This window comes from Frieseomelitta varia, unplaced genomic scaffold (assembly GCF_011392965.1).
Source record: "Frieseomelitta varia isolate USP_RPSP 00005682 unplaced genomic scaffold, Fvar_1.2 scaffold_130, whole genome shotgun sequence".
Taxonomy (NCBI): Eukaryota; Metazoa; Arthropoda; class Insecta; order Hymenoptera; family Apidae; genus Frieseomelitta; species Frieseomelitta varia.
In genome coordinates, this window is record NW_025108973.1 from 367298 (window position 1) to 390850 (window position 23553).

The 23553-nt window shown below is 39.3% G+C and overlaps 1 protein-coding gene across 4 annotated transcripts in view; it reads right to left on the reverse strand.

Annotated features, from left to right (window-relative positions):
• Window positions 1-11193: 11193 nt before the first annotated feature.
• The window catches only part of LOC122528926 (protein gooseberry-like), a 35428-nt gene continuing 23068 nt past the window's right edge, over window positions 11194-23553 (reverse strand). For all 4 annotated transcript variants that reach the window (XM_043654591.1, XM_043654598.1, XM_043654585.1 and 1 more), the window contains 3 exons: window positions 18806-18977; window positions 17781-18065; window positions 11194-12949 (listed from right to left, as the gene is read on the reverse strand). In XM_043654591.1, the coding sequence (XP_043510526.1) occupies window positions 12688-12949; window positions 17781-18065; window positions 18806-18977 (719 nt within the window). In that variant the 3' untranslated portion in view covers window positions 11194-12687. The remainder of the gene's footprint in view (window positions 12950-17780; window positions 18066-18805; window positions 18978-23553) is intronic.

Sequence of the window (23553 nt, forward strand, 5' to 3'; positions counted from 1 at the left end):
TTTCTTTATAAACATACATACCAAGACATCGGAAGCATGAATTCGTCCTAAAATAACAATCAGAGATCTTCAGTTGAACAAGGAAATGTGAAAAACACACTAAAACAAATTTTAAACCTTCTTTCATTCGCTACTGCATATCAATGTAGATACATTATTGTGTTTCGTAATAAAATTCTTAAAAAAAAAGAAAAGAAAATTCCTTAAAAATCTTTATACACTAATTTCTTAAAAATCCTCGTAACCTCGCGATGAAACAGATTCAATTTTCACAGAAGAGAAGCAAATACCACAGTTATGTAACTGTAAAGACTTTATTCAACTCTAAATGCTAGAACTATCTTCTATCTCAAGACAATTGTCTCTAAAATGAACAAAATTCGCTTCTTGACTCCAATGATCTCGTCCAAGCAAACTATCCATAACGCTTCGTACGTCCTTCGAACATCCTTCGACGTGAAAGATCCCCAAGTCCCGAAATCTTCTCCCTCCCTCCTCTCCACCCCACCGTGGTTAAGAGCAGAGCGGCAGAGAAATATTTTGTCGGGAAGGGGTATCCGTTTACACGGAAAATCAAGGTGACATCCGAATGGTGGCGAGGGGACAGGCGAAAAAAAAAAAAAGACGTTTGCGAAACAGCGGCAGATTATACGAGCGACCCGTGGCTCTGCGGCTTAACCACGAAGAAGAGATCATCGGAGGAGACTCGGTCGCTATGCAGAGGACCCCCCAGTAAGATAATGCGTTCTCTGGCCTCGAGACTTAGCCTCGTCTTAGCCGCTGGATAAGCCGCGAAGCTGACACTAACCCCGTTAACCGTTAGCTCCGTGGCTGCTGACTTTTTAAATCGTTGTTTATCCGCCGTCCGAGAGTTGTTCTGGTCTCGAAATCCTCGTCTCGAGTCGTCGTGATCAACCTCGCGGAAAACTGCGTTACGTATTCGCTGTCAGTTATTCCCTGTCAGCGTGAGCACGCCAGTTTAACTATAGCTAAGCATGTATGTGTGTCTGGAAAAATTGATCTTGCGTGGTGACTCGATGGTTATTGCTTTGCTACTGTTGAAATGTATTATTTAATTGTATCCGCTTTGAAAATATAAATTTGGGTAAATATTTAACGATACGATACATCTGTACTTGCTATACAATACTGTGTGTTGTATATTTTCTTGTACATTCTAAAAATTTATAGAAATAATATTCTTTTGATGACATTCTCTAGAAATCTGCCAACTTTTCATAGAAATATGAATTTACACAAATGTTATCAACTGATATCAACCAATTCCAATAATTTCCAAACGAAGAGCCAATTAACATAATTACAAATTTCATTTCTACATATGTATTCCTAAGTAGACCGTACATCAACATTTGAGTAAAACAACAATTATATTTACAGTCCCTCTCATCGAAAACGTACAGCAGTTACGTACGCAATTACGCTAATACGATAATAAAGAGATAAATCCCTACAATATGAGCCGACGAACAGCGGATTGACGATACAAAACGGGCGTTTAACCAGTGGAAAGAGAAAGCCAAAGTGTAAAAACAGGCGAATCAAACCGATTGATTTGCCTGACTAGCCTAACGAAGAAAGTCAAATTCCCGTGTCCACGTCTACATCATCGGCGTGGTAACCAAACGAGACTCAGCTGGACCGTCTTAACTAGCTTAACTAAAGCAACAAACACGTTTCGATGTGACCGTGTCCGCGTTTATCCACGGATCTTTTCCACGCGTTTTTCCCCTCCGCGCGTGCAGTTCTCTTCTTCCGTCACGCGTGCACGTACCATGCGACACGTTCGTCTATTTCTTACCCAGGTCGTGTTGTTCGAGGATCGACCGGTTCGAAGTTTCCACGTTAGGGGGTTGAAAAGCTCGTTCAACCCTCCACTCGGTTAACTGCTACCGCTGCACGGTTTAATCATATTTTCTACCAGCCGTGGTGGAGCCAAAGTGACAAAGAAAAAGAAGAAGAAGAAGGAGAAGAATCCGGGGGGGGGGAGGGAGAGGATCCGATGTCGAAGGATTTTCACGCTTTAGTTACACATTGTTACGTTTTCACGCGTTTCATGTTGCTCAGCGACTGAGACTCTGGTTGAGAGATTTCACAGGATGAATTCTCGCGAATTTCATCTTTCACGAGGGAAAGTTGAAACTGAAGCGTTCGTGAGTCGCGAGGCTTCAAGAAGCTTCAAGAAGAGAAACGAAAAGAAAAAATTATAAAGGCAAAATTTTTCTTAAACGTTGTTCACGAGGAGCAAAATCTTAAAAAGGAAAGATGTATAAAGAAAGGCGAGGAACGTGCCAAGTCCAAAAACGAGTTTATTACGTTGATTCGTTAAACTAATGCATACGCAAATTTCGCCAGGTTACAACTTGCAGTTTATTGAACGCGAGTTGCTCGAGGAGTTGTCCTTGACTTGTCAGATCTCTCGGCTTTTAGCGCGGTTATTATTAAAATACGTACCATAGTCAAAGGAGAGAAAATCGCTCTGGCAGAATTTCAAATTCAAGCGAGAATGTGACAATAGAATATTCAACGAGGGAGTGCGTCGCGCACAGTTGGACACAGAAAATACAATACTTCAAATACCGTAAAGCTTGCTAGTTTTTTTTTTAAGCGGTTGAAGTTGTTTGTCAATTCGGCTGACAATTCTTGAATTTTGAAACGTAGAGAAAGATACTGGATGAAGCAATTTATTACTAATGCTCGAGCTTTATAAAATAAAATAGTTAAATAACTATTTGAAATTAACATTCTTCGATTATCTGTGATGTTCCATGTATTGTACATTGACGATTTAAATTCAAACTTCTTTTAGTTTTGCATTTTTTACAATTTTATTAAAACTATAAATTTTTTCCTTGCATAATTTTATATCAATTTTTTACTTGTTAACTATATGTTATTTCAGTACGTAAAGGGAGAAAACTCAACATGTATCCATTTTGTAACTATGTTGGATAATTATTTGAGTAACTGTCATCTGACAGTTAATAGACATATCATTCTTTTTTTCTTCTTTTTTAAATGTCTCCAGATCTACCCTTTGTTTCTTCATCTTGTTTCTTTCGAAATCAGAGGGCACCTTTGTCACGAAAGTACATACAATTTTGACAGGAATCGCAGATAATCTCTGCGAGTTTTCAAGAAAAAAAAAAAAGCGTGAACGCGACAGAGGGATCCTTTCTTTCGAAAGGGTTGTAATCCCGAAGGTGATGGCCCACTGCGTTTAAGAAGCTCGGTCCCGCCCACTTCATGTATTCTTTCTCGAAAACGGCTGGTCTCCGATCCTTCGTATCTTCTCGCGTCGAAATCCTTCACGGCCGGAGGCAAATCCACGAGTTGCGACAATATTTTCCGGTGGATTTCACATGCTCAAAGCGATCTGGCTTAAGTGGATTTGCTCAACCACCGAAAGAAGTTTGCAAAACTTGACGTGCTGACTTTTAAAGACTGGAAAATGAAACTCTGCCCGGCTGCTGCGTCTTTGCGGGGTTCTTGAACAACGTTTCGAATCTGACTGGTAGCCTAGATTTCTCAATTTTTAAACGTCGTAATTAATCTCTCTATTTTATCTTTGAGTGCCCGGAGTAACACGATTCAATTTTTTGATCGATATGAAATCTTTTTTAATGATCTTCGCCATTTAATTTTAATTATCTCTTACTAACAATAAATTTGTTAATTTGTCGTTTGTAAAATTTCACTATAAATTTACAATATCGATTTCGCTAATTTATAACTTTGTTATAATTTATATTATCACTCATTTGACATTAATCTTGCGTCGTAACATTCAAGCTGCGCGCGACAAAACATCCCATTCAAGATTTTTGCAAAATGATCTACTAATCACTATCGACGAATTGATGAATTATAAGCTACAAATTGAACGATCGAGTAACTCGTAACTTACAAAAATTTGCCAGAAATTGTCTAACGGGTGTCGATACCTGATTTATAACCTGTGACTTGTAAAATTTGTGAAATACACGCGATAGACAGACCATTTTCAAAGCACGTTTCGCGAAGATAAAGCCGGTCGTAAAATCTACAATTTAACGCCAAATTCAGGGTTTATAATAAAAGAGACTCATAATTCCATTCGACAGTTCGTCCTACGAATTCACTGCCATGAAGTCCGTAAATGTTACCGGATATTACTCGATAATGAGAATCGTAGCATCAAAAGAATTCCTTCGGCGAATGTAACCGCACCGTTTAATTAATTTCGTAACGCCAGCCAGGCTGCAGATAAAGCTTTTCATGGCTCATTAAACGCCATTCAGGATATTACGGTTTTGCGCGGCCGCGATTCTTTGGAACGTCATTTCCTTTTTCCTTCTTTTCCTTTCGAATCGCGTGTTTCACGTGAAAATCGATCGATCATGTCAGTGTAAGTGTTAATCGTTGGAAAGTGTATAGAAAATAATTGCCAAATGGGAGATTGTAATGCTGGAAAGTGTGTAGATTAATTGCCAAACGGGAGATAACGTTAATATTTGGTACGAATAGTTTAAAATATTATTAATAGCATTATTTGCTTTCATATATTTTTCATACATGAAGATTTTGTTTTAGCCTTGCGAAGACTGTACGTGTTGTAAAAGTGTACAAAAAAAGAAAAACAGATTATATTATTATTAAAACGAAGAATGTGTGCATGTACGAGTACATTCTATCCGTATTATTATGTATTATATCCGTATATGAATATTCATATAATGAATTATATCCAAATCGATAGTTTTGATACGCAATTGATCGATGAACACGTTGAATTTTCAAACTCCTCTACAAAAATCGGGGGAAAAATTTATTACTATCAAATATAAATTGGATTGTGAAACGTATCCTCGTAGGACTCGTAAAGGATCTAGTTCCGTTCCAGCAGGCGAGCAAAATGGCCACCGCGATGGTTGTACGGAAAGACCGGAGGGGACCGGAAAGTGTTTTGGGCAGAACTAAAAATTCGTAATGCGTGACGACATGGGTTACTCACGCTGGCGTTGCCTGTTATGTTCTTCGCAATTCTCCGCCAACCGCCGGCGGAGAATTTGATTAGGCCAATTATGTGGCGCTGATCGAATTTTCACGTGAAATTAGATTAGCCACGACGGTTATTACCACGGTGAAGCAACCTTTTTATCAACGCGTATTGTCATCGTAATGTAGCATTTATTACCTCTCGTCTTTGTTGTCGAAGTGAAAATAGAGATCGGATGTCATTATTGGCCATCGCTGATCTTACCTTTTTTCTTCTTATTTTTTAAATATCCGTTTAAGCAAGTATTATTTATTATAATCTACATTCACCGTGGTAAGTGCTTAATTTTTACACTGAACTTCGTTATAAAAATAATTGGCACTTAATTTAATTTGATATTATGATACAAGGGGTAATTCCAACTCCTATTATAGAAATGGAAATAAATATTTTACTATCTTAATATATTGATATGCTATTTGCTATTTTAGGTAATATAATTAATTCGGCAATGATTGGAAACGTATTTAAAACCACGAAGCTTATGTTCTTACATTCTTAACATTTTGAGATACTGAAATTTATTGGCCATTATTTTAATATACCTACTATACTACTATATTTCAAAAGAAAAAAAAAAAAAAACAATTAAACTGACAATTAATTGTTTCAGTTACCGAATACTTTCATCTCCGTTTATATCATATACATCCTCATTGCCATTCCAACAATTTCCAACAACCTCTAACACGATCCACGTATTACACGTGGACCTAAGCTTCACCTTATCACCAATATACAACTATTGGCCCAGCGTTTTTCTCGCCCGTTTCAACGAGAAAGAACGGGAGGGAGACAGAACGCGGAAAGAGAAAAGGGACGACAAGAAAAGGGATTTTTCGGGTGGCATCGTTGCACGCTGTAACCAGGGTTCTGATGAATGAACCGAGGCTCCGTGCCTGCCCGCACGGCAGCTGGCCACGCCGCGCTGATTAGACGCGCATCACGCCGCGTTTGTGCATCTTTTGCCGGTGGATCCGCGCATATAGGTACCGGCTGCCCTAACCAGGACCCCCGTAGACCGACCTCGTTGTTCTAGCCGTCTCTGGATGCCGATCACCGATGATCAGCGCCCGATTTTTCCTGAATCGATCCTTCTTCCGCTGTTCACCGTCGGCCGACCCCTCTCTATTGTCCCGTGTTTTCCTCTCGACCGTGTTCTGCTCTCTTCCCGGTCCCGTACACCGACGATTCTTCGGCTTTCGCAGAGCTCTGTCGGGTCTATTTTTGCCGCCTGGAACTTTGAACGTTTCGGAAGGTTTTGCAAGTTTCTAGCATGACCAGAGCTCTGGAGGATTGTTTGAACCATTAATTAGAAATATCATCACGAATTGAAGTTGAAGTCGGTGAGAAAATGTGAAATAATTTTTTTGCATATAAAGGTGTTTCTTAATTTGAATATGTTTGAGAACGAGTATTCGTTCTGAGAGTTTGGAAGAATGTTTGAAGGTTTGGATTCAAAGCGGAGCTCCCTTTGTGTGAAGTCTGTGCAATTGATGTTCAATAATAACAAGAATTCACATAAACGAATGATCGTTGAGATCGTCATCTATAGTTACATTTCACAGTTATACTAGTAATAGTACCTTCTATTCTATTTTCCTCTACATGACATTTGAACGCGTATCAAAATAACTCAAGAAATAAAGGTTCGAACAAAGACTCATCTCTGCTATATAAAATGGATTGCATATAAACAGGGTTCTACCGTGACTAGACTTCGCACGATTCTGTTACATTCAATATCCCCTAAATCATACCACATAGTGCTCGCCTAAACGCGACAATCTCGTAGTAAAAAAAATTCGAATAAGCTATTCCAAAAAAATACAGTTACACAAGCAACCCCCGTTCTCGCATCCCTTTCGAAAGAAACTCGTGGCCCATGCGAGCCACGAAAAATCCTAGCCGTCCAATGATCGAACGGTCGATGGCGACGTCGTTAAGCGTCGTTAAATTCGCAACACCACGCGTTCCCATAGCGTGTCTCTCTCCCCATGGTTCTCCACGATGCAACGACGCTCGACAGAGAGAGAGAGAGAGAGAGAGAGAGAGAGAGAGATTCAAGCTTTTCTCTGCGCGTTGTCCCAACCAACGTCGCAAACCGGCGAGCGTCTATCCATTGCATTCCCCACGCGAGATTTGCACGGCTTTCATTGGCTCGGTTAAGTTTGATTAATCTATCCGAGCGTGCCATTGTTCGAAGTATCGCGGGCCACCCTATTGGTCGGCTGTGGAGGATCCAGTACACGGGTTCCACGGGGAGCTGCACCGCCATTAAGGGGGAGCAGCCATGGTGCCCCGCGTTGAACTGGTTTTGTGTGTTTTTCGCTCTGGCCGTTTTATGCCCGCTTCCACGTCTGCTTAAGCCGACGATGATTTGTGCCCTGCCCCCTTTTTCACTCTCACGAGGGGACACGCCGCTTCGTAACGCTCGTGCACGATCTCTCGACTCCGCGCGACACTGTCGTCGATGTTGGACAATGAATGAAAATACATTATGCGACGAAAAAGAAAGAAAAGAGAAAATGTAGTTAAGAATTGAGATCCAATATTGAAGGTTGAAGTGAAAATTGGAACAAAATTGTGTGAAGTATGATGGTGCGGGCGTTATTAATTTGATCGCTCTATTGCCTGATCAATTTTACGCTCTACTACTTACTATTTATCTTTTTGCTCGGACACGTGAGTGTAACGAAATGTTCATTAGGTTTTTGGAGGGAAGGATACTCTTGCGTTGTTTTTTCTCATTTATAACACATGTTAATGTTGTTAATATATCTACAGCAACCATAAAATAAATCTGATTAATGGAGCAATCTTTATATGTGCGATTTTCGTGATTAATTTTGAAGAAATTAAAATTGATCAGAAGTGGTAGAGTTATGATAGTCGAAATTTTTTGATACTATATTATTTTCCGAAGTACATACCTTTATTTAAAGAATTAGTGGATCGTTATTTCAAATTAATACGCTCGTAAATATGTAGACATGTCCTTTATAGTTCAAAAAATAAATTAAATGATAATTAAGCGATTTATCTGTGTACTTGTAAATTAAAATTTTTGTAGTATCAACTAAAAAACAGATTTGTAAGAAAGCTCAGTTTCTTTTTGAATTAAAAGTTTGTTCCGTACCATTAATTCAATATTCCACGTTAGAATTTTTAATATGAATTAATTTAATCCTCACATACTCTGGATGAACAAAAATCGGAAGTAAATTATTATAATCAGAAATAAATTATAAATTATTATATAATATAATCTTTTAGATGCGCATATTTTGACGTTACTTACTTACAAATAAACGAACTCGTGCCACTTGTACCATAATCGAAGTCAATTCGTTCTTAAAATAGGCAAATTATGCAAATGCAGATATGTTCTACTGAAATATAATAAGCTTGATTACTATAATATACCCGTATTATGTATGTACATTATGTATATATATTACTTACTTGAATTCGCGTTATGTATTTTTTATTCCATTTTGTTCCACGTGGTAGATTTATGCTGCATAATACAGCAGCATTAAATGAAGTAGCATAAATTTTTACGTCGTACAGTAATTGTTGCTCTTTATATGACGAAGATTTAGAGCAAATTTGTTTACACGTACAATAATTAATAATCATAGTAATTTCCAATAACTAGTCTATAATAGTAATTTATTATTGAAGTTTTCCATTATTGAGTATCGTATAGATTGAATTAAATTTATAAAATTATCAAACTAAATTGATAGACTGAATTAAATCTGTAAAAATTTCGTTAACATTACAGAGGAGAGAACATTGCGACAAAATGGAGCGAAATATCGTAGGATAATATAATATAATACTTACGATTCTCTGCGATCGCACACGCAGAGGATCGGTGACGACGCCGCCCCTAGTTTTCCCTCGTGAGGGTGCGGCTTAAACCTGGGAGGTCGTCACACCTATCAGCTTTGCCGTTACCGATACATCTGTCCTGGTTACTGCGACGAAAAACTCGCTGCAGTGGAATAAGTGACGCTTCTTATGAAAATTAACGTCTTTCTGGGAAATCGTCCTGGAAAAAAAAAAAACAAACTACTGTCAGAACGAGTATCAAACAATTTAACCCCATAAGTAAAAATACCCACTACACCAACAATTTTCGACGCGGATATATCAAACAAGTTTCGTAGGAAATTATTTCGTAGGATTATTGCGTCAAAAATTAAACGATCCCATAATATTCGTGCACCTATACAACTGTAGTAAAGAAATATTTAAATACGTGAAATGTATCGTAATAAGTAAATAAAAAATGAAACAAACTAAATACAGTCGACTAAATTGACTTCGTCGAAGGAGAATAATTTAATTGAAAACGGTCCTGTTAACGTGTCATTTGATTAACATATATAAAAATATATTGTTAACAAATACAACGTCATTTACGAACACGTTTACCAACTGGTATTTCGAGCTTTCTCAGACCCCACATATCGTTTTCCATTCGAGTCGTGATTCGCCATTGAATGGTCCCCGCCCTACACTCCATCCCCTTTCAATGTTCCATGGGGTTGTTCAGCCGACGCGGCGGCCTCTTTGTACCTCGTCGTTCTCACCCCCATTGGCAATCGTGTTCGACATTCTGTTGGCCAATCTGTTGCTCGAGAATTCGTCGGTATCGCGGCTATATAATGCGGTAGGTCAGGGGCGGGGGAAGGCGTTTTAAATCGACCGTGAGAATTCAAAAATGGAAATTTCCAGCTACCTCACGCGCTGTATTTGCGACGCTCCGAACGCCAAGTAGATTTTTTATAAATACGATTTTTTAAAATTTTATATGAGAGTTTTAAATATTATACTGAAGAAGTCTACCTCTTTTTCATTCTTATTTTTCGACTCTATTAATTCACACGATACCTTTGTCTCTCGCTACGTTACGATCTAATGATATTCTTTAAGAGAGCACGGATGTCAATGCAAATTTCTATCTTTTTATTCGTTTACTCGCATCCCCAAGTTTTCTACAAATCCACAGTCTACTCGTTCCTCTCTGTTTGGACTTCTCGCACGCTCGTTCGCGATCTGACGGAAAATTAGGGCCCGCGAAACATCGTATTCTCCCCTAATAGTTCGACCTCGTTTGGCACCGCGTGGGCGCGGCCATTAAATTACATTAAAACGGCCCCGCTCCCGATTCGGTCGCGCAGACCGGCACGCTGATCAACTCCGGAGTGCCAGAGACACTGGCTTTCGGCAACGCGGAGATTTCTCTCGGCGGAAGAGGAGAGCCGACAATCGGACGTTCGGCGACAACGAGCAATCAGCCTGCCGTATATCTGTTGCTGCTGTCGCCACGCATTTGTGGCCCATTGTGCCGTCGAAGTAGGTGGTCGGCCTTCCCGCTTTTTCCCTCCCTCGTACAAAGGTATCGCACAAAGTGTCCGGAACTATTCCCTACGTTTTTTTCATACTTTTGACCTGCAACGACACGCCTGTACACGTACTAATTTTCATCGACGCCTTTCATCCTTTAGATTTTCTTTCTTCGTCTTCTTCTTCTTTTTTGGTGACTATCTCTTTCTACTTCTGCGATGGACTGAATGGGTCTTGGATGGTCCTATCGAGCTGTTTTAGCTACTCTTAAAATAAGTAAGGAAAAAGTAGCATGGGTCGTTTCTTTTTTTTTCTTTTTGTAGCCTACATTAGTCTCAATGAAAATTAAATTTGTGACATCGTTATCGGTTTTTTTTGATCAGTATTCACTGCACGAATTTCCTTGAAAATTTAATATTTAATTTCTGTTCTTGAGACTTTCAAATGAAACATATCATTACGAACGATGGTAATTTCAGAGCATTTACTTTTGTCAATAAAGATGATTTATACATTCACAAACTTGTTTCTGTTCGAATTAGTCAAGAAGATTAATAAAGAGGATCATCGTAACTTCGTACTTCTTTAAAATGTTTATTTCGCAACAGTGAACCATACATCGGCAATTATAATTAACGAATTACAATCGAACGAAATCGTTCTTGCACAGGGCAATTTTAATCAACTGGCCAATTAAACAGACACTGTAACTTCCTCTTATTAAATACATACGAATATTATCTACGCAAAATAAAAATTCTTACCAAGTCCTTCGACGATCACTCTAATTTGCAAGAGAAAACAGGCAGTTGCAAGACGTTGGATTTATTCATGGCCTGAGTAGTTGTTAAACAATCACAAAAATGTTGAACTGCTTAGAAACTTCGTAAAATTTTTAATCTTACTGTGTATTTAGTGAAAGAACACGTGTTGTTTGTTCAAATTTACATCTACGTTTGTTTAGGACTCTTATTAAATGTCGAAAATATTGAGAAACACTAAGTGTACTGCTGGTTAAATGATAAATGCAGTAATGAACTCTTTCCGACGCCGTGCGACCTGAAAATTATGCGTGTCAATATGTAGTATATACTTTATTTCGTTGGCATTTTTTAACTTACTTTATTGTAACATGTATCTCTACATTAGATATCAAACGATGTATTTACAAGGATTATCAGTTCGTAAGTTTCACGTTACGTTGAGGGAAGGAAATAACAACGAATGATGACTTTGACTTTCGTGAAAAAGGTTGGAAATTCTGGAAGGTCTGGGAATTAATTTTATTCAATTTTATTCAATTGTAATCTTAATTTTCTTAAAGTTCTGTTCTTGGTGTTCGATTACATTTAAATTTCTCCGGGAGGATTTATTTAGTATCTTGGATCGATGATCGATAGATCTCCCTGAAACAGTGAAGAATGAAGAGCGAATTGAACTCGCAGAGGATAATGGATAGTACGTGCACCTTACCAATAAACTTTACGACTTCTTAACAACTTGTTTATTAAACAACTACGTGCGTTTTAATATTCTCGCAGAAAACAAAGTTAAGGCACACGATTGTTAGTACATCTTACGTTACGCTTGTTATCTTTAAATATTTAAATATTTACTTTGAAACACATTGCGCGAGACTGCGATTTCAATGCGTTTTCTTTCTAACAATGAAAATAGCTGCAAGGACTATCCTTTGTGTCGCGTATAATAAATCGATAGATATGTACATCTCGTCGTTTGACAAGTCTTTAACTCGGCTTCGACTTTAAAATCTCTACAAACAAACAAAGAAAAAAGGCGACAAAAACCGGCAATAGCATTATAGTTATATATACACATTCGCGTATCGTCGCGTACAGAATTGCAATTTGATTTCCCGTGTGGAGCAGCGTGCTACGAATTTAATATTTATATCACTCGGTGTTAAAAGTAGCCGCTAACACTTCCTTGCAAAAGTAACGCTGCATCTTCCAGGAAATTTCTAACGAATACCACCACAGAAAATGGCCAGTCACTTCAACGCATATTTTTAAAGCTCATTAGAATCTCTTACAGCGTTGAACCGACAAAAGAGAGTTTCCGTCCCCGAAACTCTCGTCTTCTTCTCGAACACGTTTTCTCCCAAACAGACAAATTTCTACAATTTTACAAATTTTACAACATCTCTCTCTCTTTCGAGCAACTTTCTCTTTGTGCTCGAATGGAATTCAATCGTTTAATTTCAAGTTTCTTCATCTCCGCCATTTTGATCGTGATTCACCACCGGTTCAGTGAACTCTGCCGCAGACCTGCGACTCGATTCCCCCTAAATAAGGGTAGCCGCTCTTTGCCTCGCTGGGGCTGTGAGGCGTCACGTGGTGGTTTATCCCTGCCGGGGTTGGAACCCCCGAGGACGCGCCTTGGACCATGCACGCGCTCATGTTCGAGGCTGTGGGGCTGACGCTACCGCTCAGGCTGCCCAGGTTCAAGTTGCTGGAAGTCAGATTAGAAGCCAGATTGCTGCTGCCGTAGTGAGAGGCGTTGAACAACCTACGACAGAAAAAGAAAAAGAAAAAAATGAAAACGACGATCGGCAGTGGCTGTTTCCGTCGAGTATTCGTTCAAGGACGAGAAGAGGCACGAAGTTGATCCTCTCGTAATCACGGTCCCCGACTTCTGTATCAGAGAGAGAAGAAATTTATGCATAATTGCGCGTGAGCGATGGTGAAGTTGCTTCGTTGAGAAATCGTTTGCGTTAGATACATGTACTGTGTCTCGTTCACTGTAGATTAAAGACAAGAACAAAAATACAAGGGAGACGTAGAGAGATGTAAAATGAGTCCGAGTTATAGTAATTTGTTAGGTATTTAGAAAATGGCATAGTGTAGGTAGTATAAAATTTTGCAAATAGATCTTTTTCGATATTTTTATTCAGTCATGCGATTTTAAAAAAATATTTTTTGTCCCATATCGTCGCATATTACTGATCTTCATCTACAGAATCGAATAACATCGTTATTAATGAACATACGTGTTCTATTTACAGACGAGAAGATAAAATTCCTCCACATCTCCTAATTAAAAACCTGATACTCCAATTAAAACGACAACGACAAAAAGTAAACACGGAGAAGTTTCTCATCGATGGCGTTGGATTGACCAAAAAGTAATTGCGTTTTTTCTTCCTAATAGATGGACAAATATGTCTATCTTAAAATGTGATTTAAAAAATGCAAATTCGTTGTGTAATATGATATCTAATTGTTGGAGCTTCTTTCAGGAAGAGAAAATGCACGATTTCGGTTAGCAATTGTCGATTTCAAAATGGAATATCAAAGAGGAACATATTCGTCGTATTTTGCTGTACTGCTTTCGAAAAGGAAAGTACACGAAAAATTATCTGATAAATCACAGCAGCGTCAAAATTGGCTCGCTAAATTTCACTACCAACGAGAATTCTCGCTATTAACGTTCTTAAAATTTTTTTTTACCAAAAAACGATAACGCACAGTTGCTTGAAAGATGAATCGAACAAGATGATGACTCAAAAATTCGCCTTTCATTTGCACGGAGAGGTTGAAAACGTTATCTTCTGGCCAACATAACACGGATTAACAGAATCTGCGTATTAAAACTGCATTCCAATCGAACCCTTACGAAACTCTTTCACAACGTCTGCCAATTATCGCACGTTCTGATTAAAAAAGAAACCTCTCCACCGTGCGGAGCGATCGGTGGCGTATTAAACGAATCGGCGGGACGAGACGAAGGCGGGTCGCGAGCACTGCGAGAGATCAGCGACGTTGAGAGCAGCGAATTTATACGGATTTTACACCGAATGTGAAGCGGGTCGACGACCATCGCGACCGTATCGAGGATATTAAAATGAAAAAGGAGAAAGACAGCAGAAAAAAGGCAGCAGGGTAGTTTCACGTTGCGCATAACCTGTAGATGCAGAATTCTCTTTTGGTTTTCTCGCGAGTCTCAAAGTAACCGCCGCGTCTTTCTCTTTCTCTCGTTTCGCCGTGCAATCAAAGCTCGCTGGGGCTCGTTTGCAAACCGATACCGGGGCAACGCGGCGAGAGAGCTTCACGCTCGCACACGCACGAGTACGAATCGTTTAGGGCGTGTCGAGGCTGCCAACAACCGATTTCAAAACGGAGTAGCGGCCCTTTTGACCGTTTCGGCACAGCAGCACACGGTTAAGGACCCTAAAGCGTGCCGATGCTCCGACCATTTAATTCCTCTCTTTCTTTCTCTTTTTCTTTTCCTTTTCCCTCCTTTCTCTCTCTCTCTCTCTCTCACACACACACACACACACACACACACATACACGCGCGCGCGCGCGCGCGCGCGCGCGCTTTCATTTTCTCTTCTTCTTCTTCCTTTTTCGCTTTTCTCTCTGTTCCTCGCGCGTCTTCGTTCTCGTCCTGTTCTCGGTCCTGGTCGTCCCTTAATTCCTTCCACGAAACGGCACAGCGGAAGCTCCACGATTTATCGACTGTCCCCGCGTGCCCGCGCTCTACGAATCTATTTCCCCCTAGCGAACCGCGGCTACAAATCACATTTAGCTCTATGGAAGTGTTAATGAATTCCAGCGTGGCTCAGCCCGAGCGAGTAATTTATAATCGACGCTTGCTGAAATTAAGGGACGTCGGGGCGAAGGCGTATTTCGTGTCTCGCGAATGGCTCAGCTTCGGATCCTCGTAGCGGGTCGATCGAGTTGTTGTCAAATTCTTTGCAGCGAGAGATTTTACTCATCGACGAAACGAATTTATCAGAGACTGTGAAAATTAGCGAATTCCTCCCAATGACGAAGGATGCATTTCAAATTAATCACAAAAATGGTTCAATCGCCCGACTAACTTGCGTCTAATTTTTGTTTTCCAATGTTGCGAAAGGATCAACACTCAAGGATACGCAAAAGATAGAATTAATCTCTTCAAAATTTCCTACGTCACTTCGAATTGTTAATCCGATCGTTGTTTTGCTCTTCGAGCCCCCGTTCGTTAAAAAATTTCATCCAAACCAACCAAAACTACGTGCCACTGTCTCTCCCAATTTAAACTTCTGTGTAAATATCCAAACGAAGAGCAGAAACTCCGACCTTGTTGCGATCTCTCGTTTCCATTAAAAAAAAAAAAAGAAAACGACATCGACGATCATCGATGCGCGTATAAACGCAAATGGAATCCATAAAAACGGCGCGCCGCGAGATTCGAACGACCGTTCGATATCTGGCCGATCGTGAGAGATCGAGTGGCGCGTAATTTCTTGCCTGTGGCGAAACTTTGTCTCTCGCGAGGTTTCGGCCGATATTAATGGATGAGAAATGCTCACGACAGCGTTTGTCGCTGGAATTTCGTCGGTCGACAAAACTGTGGCGATGGAGGTCGAGGCGCTTCCGGAGTGAAGAAGGGAAAGAGAGAAAAAGAGAGAGAGAGAGGGGCCCCGCCGGTTAAAGCTGGATCATCGGCGAAGATCAAGACCCACGTTGGATTATTAGCCGGTAGCGTTTCATTACGGGGGCCGTGGAGCAACATAATTGAGGACCACACAGAAAACGTGTCGGTGGGGTCCCGTCTGCTTCGCCGTATCGAGCCAACTCTCTCTCTCTCTCTCTCTCTCTCTCACACACACACACTCCTCGGAGAATCTTTCGTCTCGCTCGTTCCTTTCTGTCCTCTTTCTTTTTCCCCGCTCTTTCCACCGATTCTCTTCTTTGACGATCGCTTCTACGGTTCGCACTTTTGACAGTTCGAATCGATTCTTCGCGAATTCTTCTGTTTTCGTTGGTTCTTTATTTTTTGGGGGAGGGAGGAGGATTTTTTCGTTTGTGGTGCGTGATAGATTGTTGCTTCGAAGATTCTGAGATCGTTTGTTGGATTCATAATTCGCGGAAATAAAATAAAATTCTTACTATGTATAGGAAGATAAATTTGTGTAAAATTCAAAGCATTTTCATAGCCAATATCCAATTTTCATATCGATTTTTGTAATTTTCAAGTTCTTTTTGCAACTTTCGATAGAAGAAAGGAAGTTCTTCTATAAAAAACCGCATTTCAGTTGTTTCTTGCTGCCTTTTAGGCAATTTGATTTTATTTCCCATCGTAGAGAGATCAGCATTAAGAATGAATGAAATAAAAAGTTTCAAAATTAATTAATTTATTTTTAAGTAAAAAATTGTCTTGCCCATTAAACCACTATACTTCAGATATTTCACATATCTCTTTACTAGCTAAGAATTTTCCCATTTTCCACAAGTTGCACAAACATTCACATTCCCAAACATGACACCTGTTTTTAAATATGCGCCTGTTCAATAATCAAAGTGAACCTCGCAGAAAATTTCACTCTTTCTCTTCTCTCTCTTCCCAGTTTCCAGATTCCACATTCAATTTCACTCTGCAGTTTGCTTGTTCATCTTTCTTCCGGGGACTTTGGTCGTTTGCGGTCTGCGTCGCAGCGAATCGGCCTCCGCACTCGGCGTGTAAGTAACAGCACGCTGCAGCAGGCGAGTATTTCGCCAACCTGTTATTACGCCACAATGGCTGAATTAATTGTTCGAAACACCCTGCGAGAGCACCGGCTGCCTCCTCTCTCTCTCTCTCTTCCGTTCTCTGGATCGACTATCTGCTGGATTTCTTTCCTTTTTTCTGCCAAAGCTCGGCCGCTTTAAACGGTCCGGGATAATGTATCTCTATCCCGACAACGTGCACTTTGCTTCGACGTTGGACCTCGTGGGGGGTCCTTCGACCTCTCGAGCCTCGCAGTATTAACATTTTTGCGACTCACGTTGCACAGCATCGTGTTTCAATAACTTCTTAACAATTCTTTAGAAAAGCACGGAACCACCCCCCGGTTTCGATCATTTTCTAACCCTCCAATTTCACAGATTTCTGTCGTGAAATGTTATGCTACTTTGCAGACACTCGTAGACACAGCTATGCAACATTTATTTCTCCCACGTACGTTTCTGACATTTTCGATAATAAAACACGTCGTCCGAGTTGTGAGTAATAACGTTTTCTCTTGAACAGATAGGAAATTACCTTCTACTTTTAATTATGGAACGATGCAACCGAATAGAAATTTAAATTTCTTGCTATTAACGAAAGAACCTGCAAAATTTAACAATTTATCTCCTATTTTATTCTATTCTGTCAATTTGACAGCAAGGAACAAATTAAGTTCAAAAAAATTAGAGTCAAGATCATAAGCTGGAACTTGTTCTTATCAAAGAGAAAGCCAAGGACGAGTATTTACAAAAAATGGAGCGCCACGCCTTTTGATACAGTTTCACGAAATTTCTGCAGCAACGAAGGCAACAAATTGCCTTTTGTTATTGATAAAAGTTTCTGATAAATGATATAATTCTTACCCATAATTCTCCGCGGTTGGTCTCGGCCATTGTTGCTGAGCAGCGTAGTAATTCTCGCTATAGTTGTAATGTTGAGAATAACTGGCAGTGGTTGCTGCGGCTGCAGCCACCGATGCCTGGCCGTAGCTCTGGTAACTCTCGGCGCTGCTACCGTAGTGCTGCGTTTGAAACGACTGCAAGCTCATTGTGTTAAAAGCGTTCAACTGTTGGCTGTTTAATTGCTTGCGAAGCCTGGCTCGTCTGTTACTGAACCACACTTGCACGCGTGCCTCGGTTAGATTCGTTCTGCAACGGAGATCGGAGGAATTAATGACAACGAACAAATGTTCTGACAAACAAATAGAAATCGTGTGCAAATTTTCGCGAATGACTAGAGAAACGAAGAACATAACCAACAGCAATGAAAAATTGTACAACTTCGTGGAAAAAAGATCGTGTAACGATCCACTTCGAAAGCGTGAATAGGTTATATATACTTAGGTTATATATACTTGAGTTCATTTTTTCTTCGAAAACGATTTTACAACTAATAAACTAGATCCGCCATCGTGACAATCCTTTGAAACTTTTTTCCACCATTTTATTAAACGTCGAATTGTGACAAAAATTCAAGAAATCTTAAAAATCTTTGTCATCTAATCTTAATGTTAATGTTATGATGGCAATGAAAAGTCGTGTAGTTGAGTTTAAAGGTTCTTCGTAAAGAGGAAACTTCAACCTTCAAAATAACAGTGGATTTGGTCACGAAAGAAATTTTTTAATGTTCTTACGTGCGTTTGAATTTTTAAAATTTTCGAAGAAAGGGTATCCTAACTTTCCCACACACTCGTTGATTGTCAGAGTACAAACTTCACGCTTTAGAATGGAATCGAATGGATCGTTATATGATATTTTTTTAGTCAGAAGTTATTATCGGTAGTTATTGTCATTGGTACAATTATGCTCCTCGCTGCACGATTTGACAATACGGATCAATTATTGCGCTTCGTACAAACCAGCAAAGTGAAATTAAATTGTCCACGTACTTTTGAGCCAATTCTTCTCTGGTGTACACATCGGGATACTGTGTCCGATGGAAAGCTGCCTCGAGTTGTTCAAGCTGTTCGCCGGTGAACGTAGTCCTACTTCTACGCTGTTTCCTCTTCAACGCAATTCCTGGCTCGCTTTCCGTGTCCGAGTCGTCGCCGCTGCTCCCTCCTGAAATAAACACAAAACAAACGTGTTAATCAACAAAATAGAATTTGAGAAACGAAGAGTGTCGAGTAGATTTAAAACTGTCCAAATTGTTCAATCTTCCAATTTTATCCAAATTCCAATATTACAAATATATCTAAAGGTATCCAAAGAAGAACCATCATAAAAATCCATTCTGATCTAACAATATGATTTAATTATAATAAACGCCTCAATTATTAATTATTTAAAGGATAACAATCATTCGTTCGGAAATAAAAATCCCCTAAAAAATAAATTTTTTTAGACTATTTTCCCAAAAAAGAACCTTCGTAGAAATCTATAAACTAATTGCAACAAACACCTCAATCATTCAAAAAATAAAAATCTTTCGTTCATACGTAAAAAATCTCTCAAAAATAAATTTTTAAAGACTATATTCCCAAAAGAGGACCTTCACAAACATCCACGATTCAACATATGTAACAAACATCTCAGTTGTTCAAAGGTTAAAAATCATTCGTCCGGAATGATCGTAAAAATCTCTGGAGAACGAAGAATCCTGCCAGGGAGGATGATCTTTTCGGAAGATCTCTCGATCACGGTTCGCCGTGTGAGTCTAATACGCGCAGTGGAATTAATTACGGAGAGACCGGCGGTTCTTCACCGCGTGGCACGCGAGGCACGAGGAATTGAAAATTCCTCGGGACGCGCGGCTTCTTATCGACGAGAGGAATCGACGACGATGTCGGCGGAGGAGACGGCGGGGTTAATGTTACGGAGCACGCTTCTTAATAGCGGCAAGAAGGTCTCGCCCAGTCGAGCACGTGCTGCACGTCAGATACCGAAGATAGGAAGCGAGTGGTTCACGCCCACAGTTCACACGCCGGGCTCGGCAACCCGCCATTAAGGCCCCCCTGATTACAGCCGTGCCAGCTGAACCTATACTAAACTAAAACACCGGAGAAATTAGGGTCCGCCGCGAAGAAATTAAGTTCTTTGACATGTCCCGTCCCACCCGAGCTAAACGAAAGCCTGTGACCAACACCGTCCACGGGATACTTCCTTTCGTTTTCGAGCGTCGTTCGCCTCTCGCGTTGGTCCAACGTCCGTACCGGAAACCCTCTTTGTCGACCGTTCTCCGGTCGACGCCGTGGTATCACCGCGACCACGTGATCGCGCGCGCCTCACGTTCCAACGTTTCGAGACTTTCTTTCGTTCGTCGCAATTTCGCGAGTGTTTTTAGTTTTCTGCGATTTTGCAATAATCGATGGGTTAATTTTATAAACGCGGGTCTCTATGTGGATATTATTAATATTACAGCACCCCGGTGCGAGAGAAATTTGTCGAATTGGTTTTGACAGTTTTTAAGTACTCGATGGAAATACTCACTTTTTATTTATTTAACGTGCATGAACAAATAATAGCGAAATCAAAGTAGTTAACCTTGTATATTGTACGTAATTTATCGAAGGAGAAGTAAAATAATAGGACGTAACAATGATAATTTCAAATAATAATTCCTCAAAGAAGAATATCGAAACAAATTTTATTTATTGTAGTTTCGCACATTAATTCGATAATACATATGCAACATCATATTCTGAAGAAACAATGCAAAGTAATATAAGCTCTGGATCTCTCTGCAGCATCTCTCTGGGTGTTCGAATATTAATGACAGCCGTGATTTCAGTTTTCTTCGCGTTTGTGTAAAACCTGCTTGCGTTTTGTTCTCCCTTTTCGGGCTCGGACTCGGCAATTTATGCGCCGATTCCTGAATTAAGTCGATCGATCGACGGGAACGGACGTCTAAATCAATAGCACCTGTGCGAACGTCAGCTCTCGGATTCACGAAGTTGAACGCCGCGAAGTGCACGGCGGTTTCTTCGAGATTAAAGACCACGCCGCAGCCGTAAATCCTTTTGACGGTTTCAGCAGAACGTCTAACCACTTCTCGAAGCGTTCGCGCTTTCCACACGGCCAGTCAACGCTCGGTTATATCGCGGTTTGTTTCAACAAATAGCGGAAAATGTCTTGATTCTCTGCTGCAATGCTTCGTTAATGCTGCTTGAAGCGTGTGTGACTATCTTTTCTTTTCTTTTCCATTATTTTACACGTTTAGTGCTACGATTAATATTTTTCCTTTCCCGAAGTCAAAGCTGATTGCCAATTTTTTTGGCAATATACGATTCTTTTTATAATATTGTGGAACATATTATCGTTATTTTTTTCTTTGCGAGAGACAAAAGTTCTAAATTTTTTTTCAATAGAAAAAATACTTTCAATTTGAACAGCTCCAGCTTTAAACTCTACTGGAGTCTAGAGTTTAATTTATCTTTATAAATGAATGAAACGGTTAACACTGCCGACGATCGAAGTGTAAAATTTGCAGAGAAACGAAAATGAAAAGAGCCGGAAAATATTTATTACAATACGACAAAGGGCACACGCTTCCGTTTATATATTTTACTGAAGATCATTCGAGTCTCTGAAAGCACTATATAATACTATAAATTTATGAAATTTCCATGAAAAATTCTAAATTTGATCATTTTAACCATTTCGGTAGTTCTAATGTTAAATAACAGAGGACATGACGAATCCGGTCTACGATACACAGTTGGACAGAGAACCGCAAAGGGTTAATCGTCGAAAAGCATGTAAACAATTACTGCCGGGGGAGAGGCAGACAGTTATTATCGTTATCTCTGTCAGGTACCACTTTAGATCAGCGGAACATCTAAATCAATAGAGCGAGGCCCCGTTGTTCCTCGACGAAAACGGCAGGCTGGGGCACTGGTGTTGGCGGTTTGTAAAATTAGAGGCACGATACGGATACGGAGCACGAGAGACCACACGCCGCGCGTGTACGCGTTCTACCTTTTCCTCTTCGTGTCCTCTCCTTCTCTGCTCCGACACTCGCCGGAGTGCCATTTGCTTTTGCCACTTTTTCTGGCCGACAGTTTTTCCCCTCATCGCACTCGCTTCTGTGCTAAGTGCCCGTTTAATGGTTTTTTTTTTAACGCGATGTTAAGTTTAAGTCAAATAATTTGAATATATGGAGCATGATCGTGTGGGAAGATTATTTGTATTATGACAGTCAGAATTTTTGAAAATTTGAAAAGCCTGGATTACGATTTAATTTAATCCTTTGAACACTGTAGATGTATGTACATATATAAGAAATAATTATTGTTTAGTGCCATATTTTTACTATATTTTCGTTTAATGCCATTAATACCGCTGACAAAAAATTACCAAGGTGGTCAAAATTTATTAGTTTATAGTCACAGATGTAAAACAGCATAATTTTGGAAATTTGAATGACCTTTCATAAAAGCTTGTGTGAACTCCATTGTATTATAAAATTTTTCTATTATACTTTAATGTCTCTGATGAAAGTTTATGCTTTAGTCATTGGCAGTTCTAATTCCAATTTTGACGTAGGAACTTTGAATTTGTTAACAATTATTCGTTATCCTCGAAGGAACTACAATTGTTAAAGGAAAGTAGAAAATTTGTCATCGGGAAGAAATTTGACTTGCTGAGAATTATTATTACTATTATTTGTAGGATATTTTTATATTTATTTTCATCATCATTATTATTATTAAGAGAATGTTTTGAAAATTTACTACATCACAAATATTTTTTTTCACCGTAGCCATTGATACGAAAAAGTATTAAAATCATAACTCATGCCTCTCATCTTTTTCTTTCTATACAATTCGCCGAAAAACCTATAACAGCAATTGAATCCTTCAAAAGACTTCGTTCCTCGCGCACCTATATCGTGTCAAAGGATGAAAAGATCCATAAAGATCTTAAATCCAATGGGGAACGTATTCAAAGAGATTCTTTATCCTACCTGACGTTACGTCGGCTACGCGTCAAGATAGCGATGGAAACGATACTTCAGCCTTTTATTTTAATTTTATTTCGTATCATCAGCCATAACGGTTAATTAATTGCTTTTTACGCCTCGTAATATCGAAGCGCATCGATATAATGCACGAGTATAATCGAGTTTTAACTAAGATTCGATATTTATTAAAATTTTTACTTTAGAAGTTGGAAAAGAAATGTAAAACTGCAACTTTTTAATTAGCAATTTTTCTTTTTCTTTATAATATTCGCCACAGAAATTTATTAAAAACATGGACTTATAATTAATAAAAGACCATTTTTTTCTGAGGATATTCAACTATAGATATGCTTCACATTACTGTTAATTTTATAGTAATATTATAGTAATGCATTTGTCTAAATTTATCGAGAATGCAAGGAGTTTATACTAATTGAACAATAGAATCTCACCAATTTTCCCTACTGACTATTTTTTATCACACCAGTAATTTTTTGTCTATTTTTACAACAAAATACGTACAAAATTCGGTGATAATAGGACCTTACCAATTTTCCACATTAACTGCTATTCATCATGCCAAAACACAAAATGCACAAAAATGCACCGATGGATATTATTCCCCCCCCCCCCCCCCAAAAAAAAAAAAGAACCTTTTTTTTTTTTTTTTTTCTTTTAAGAAAATCTAAGGAACTACGACTGCAATTACGTAAGGATGGAAAATATAAAAATTCA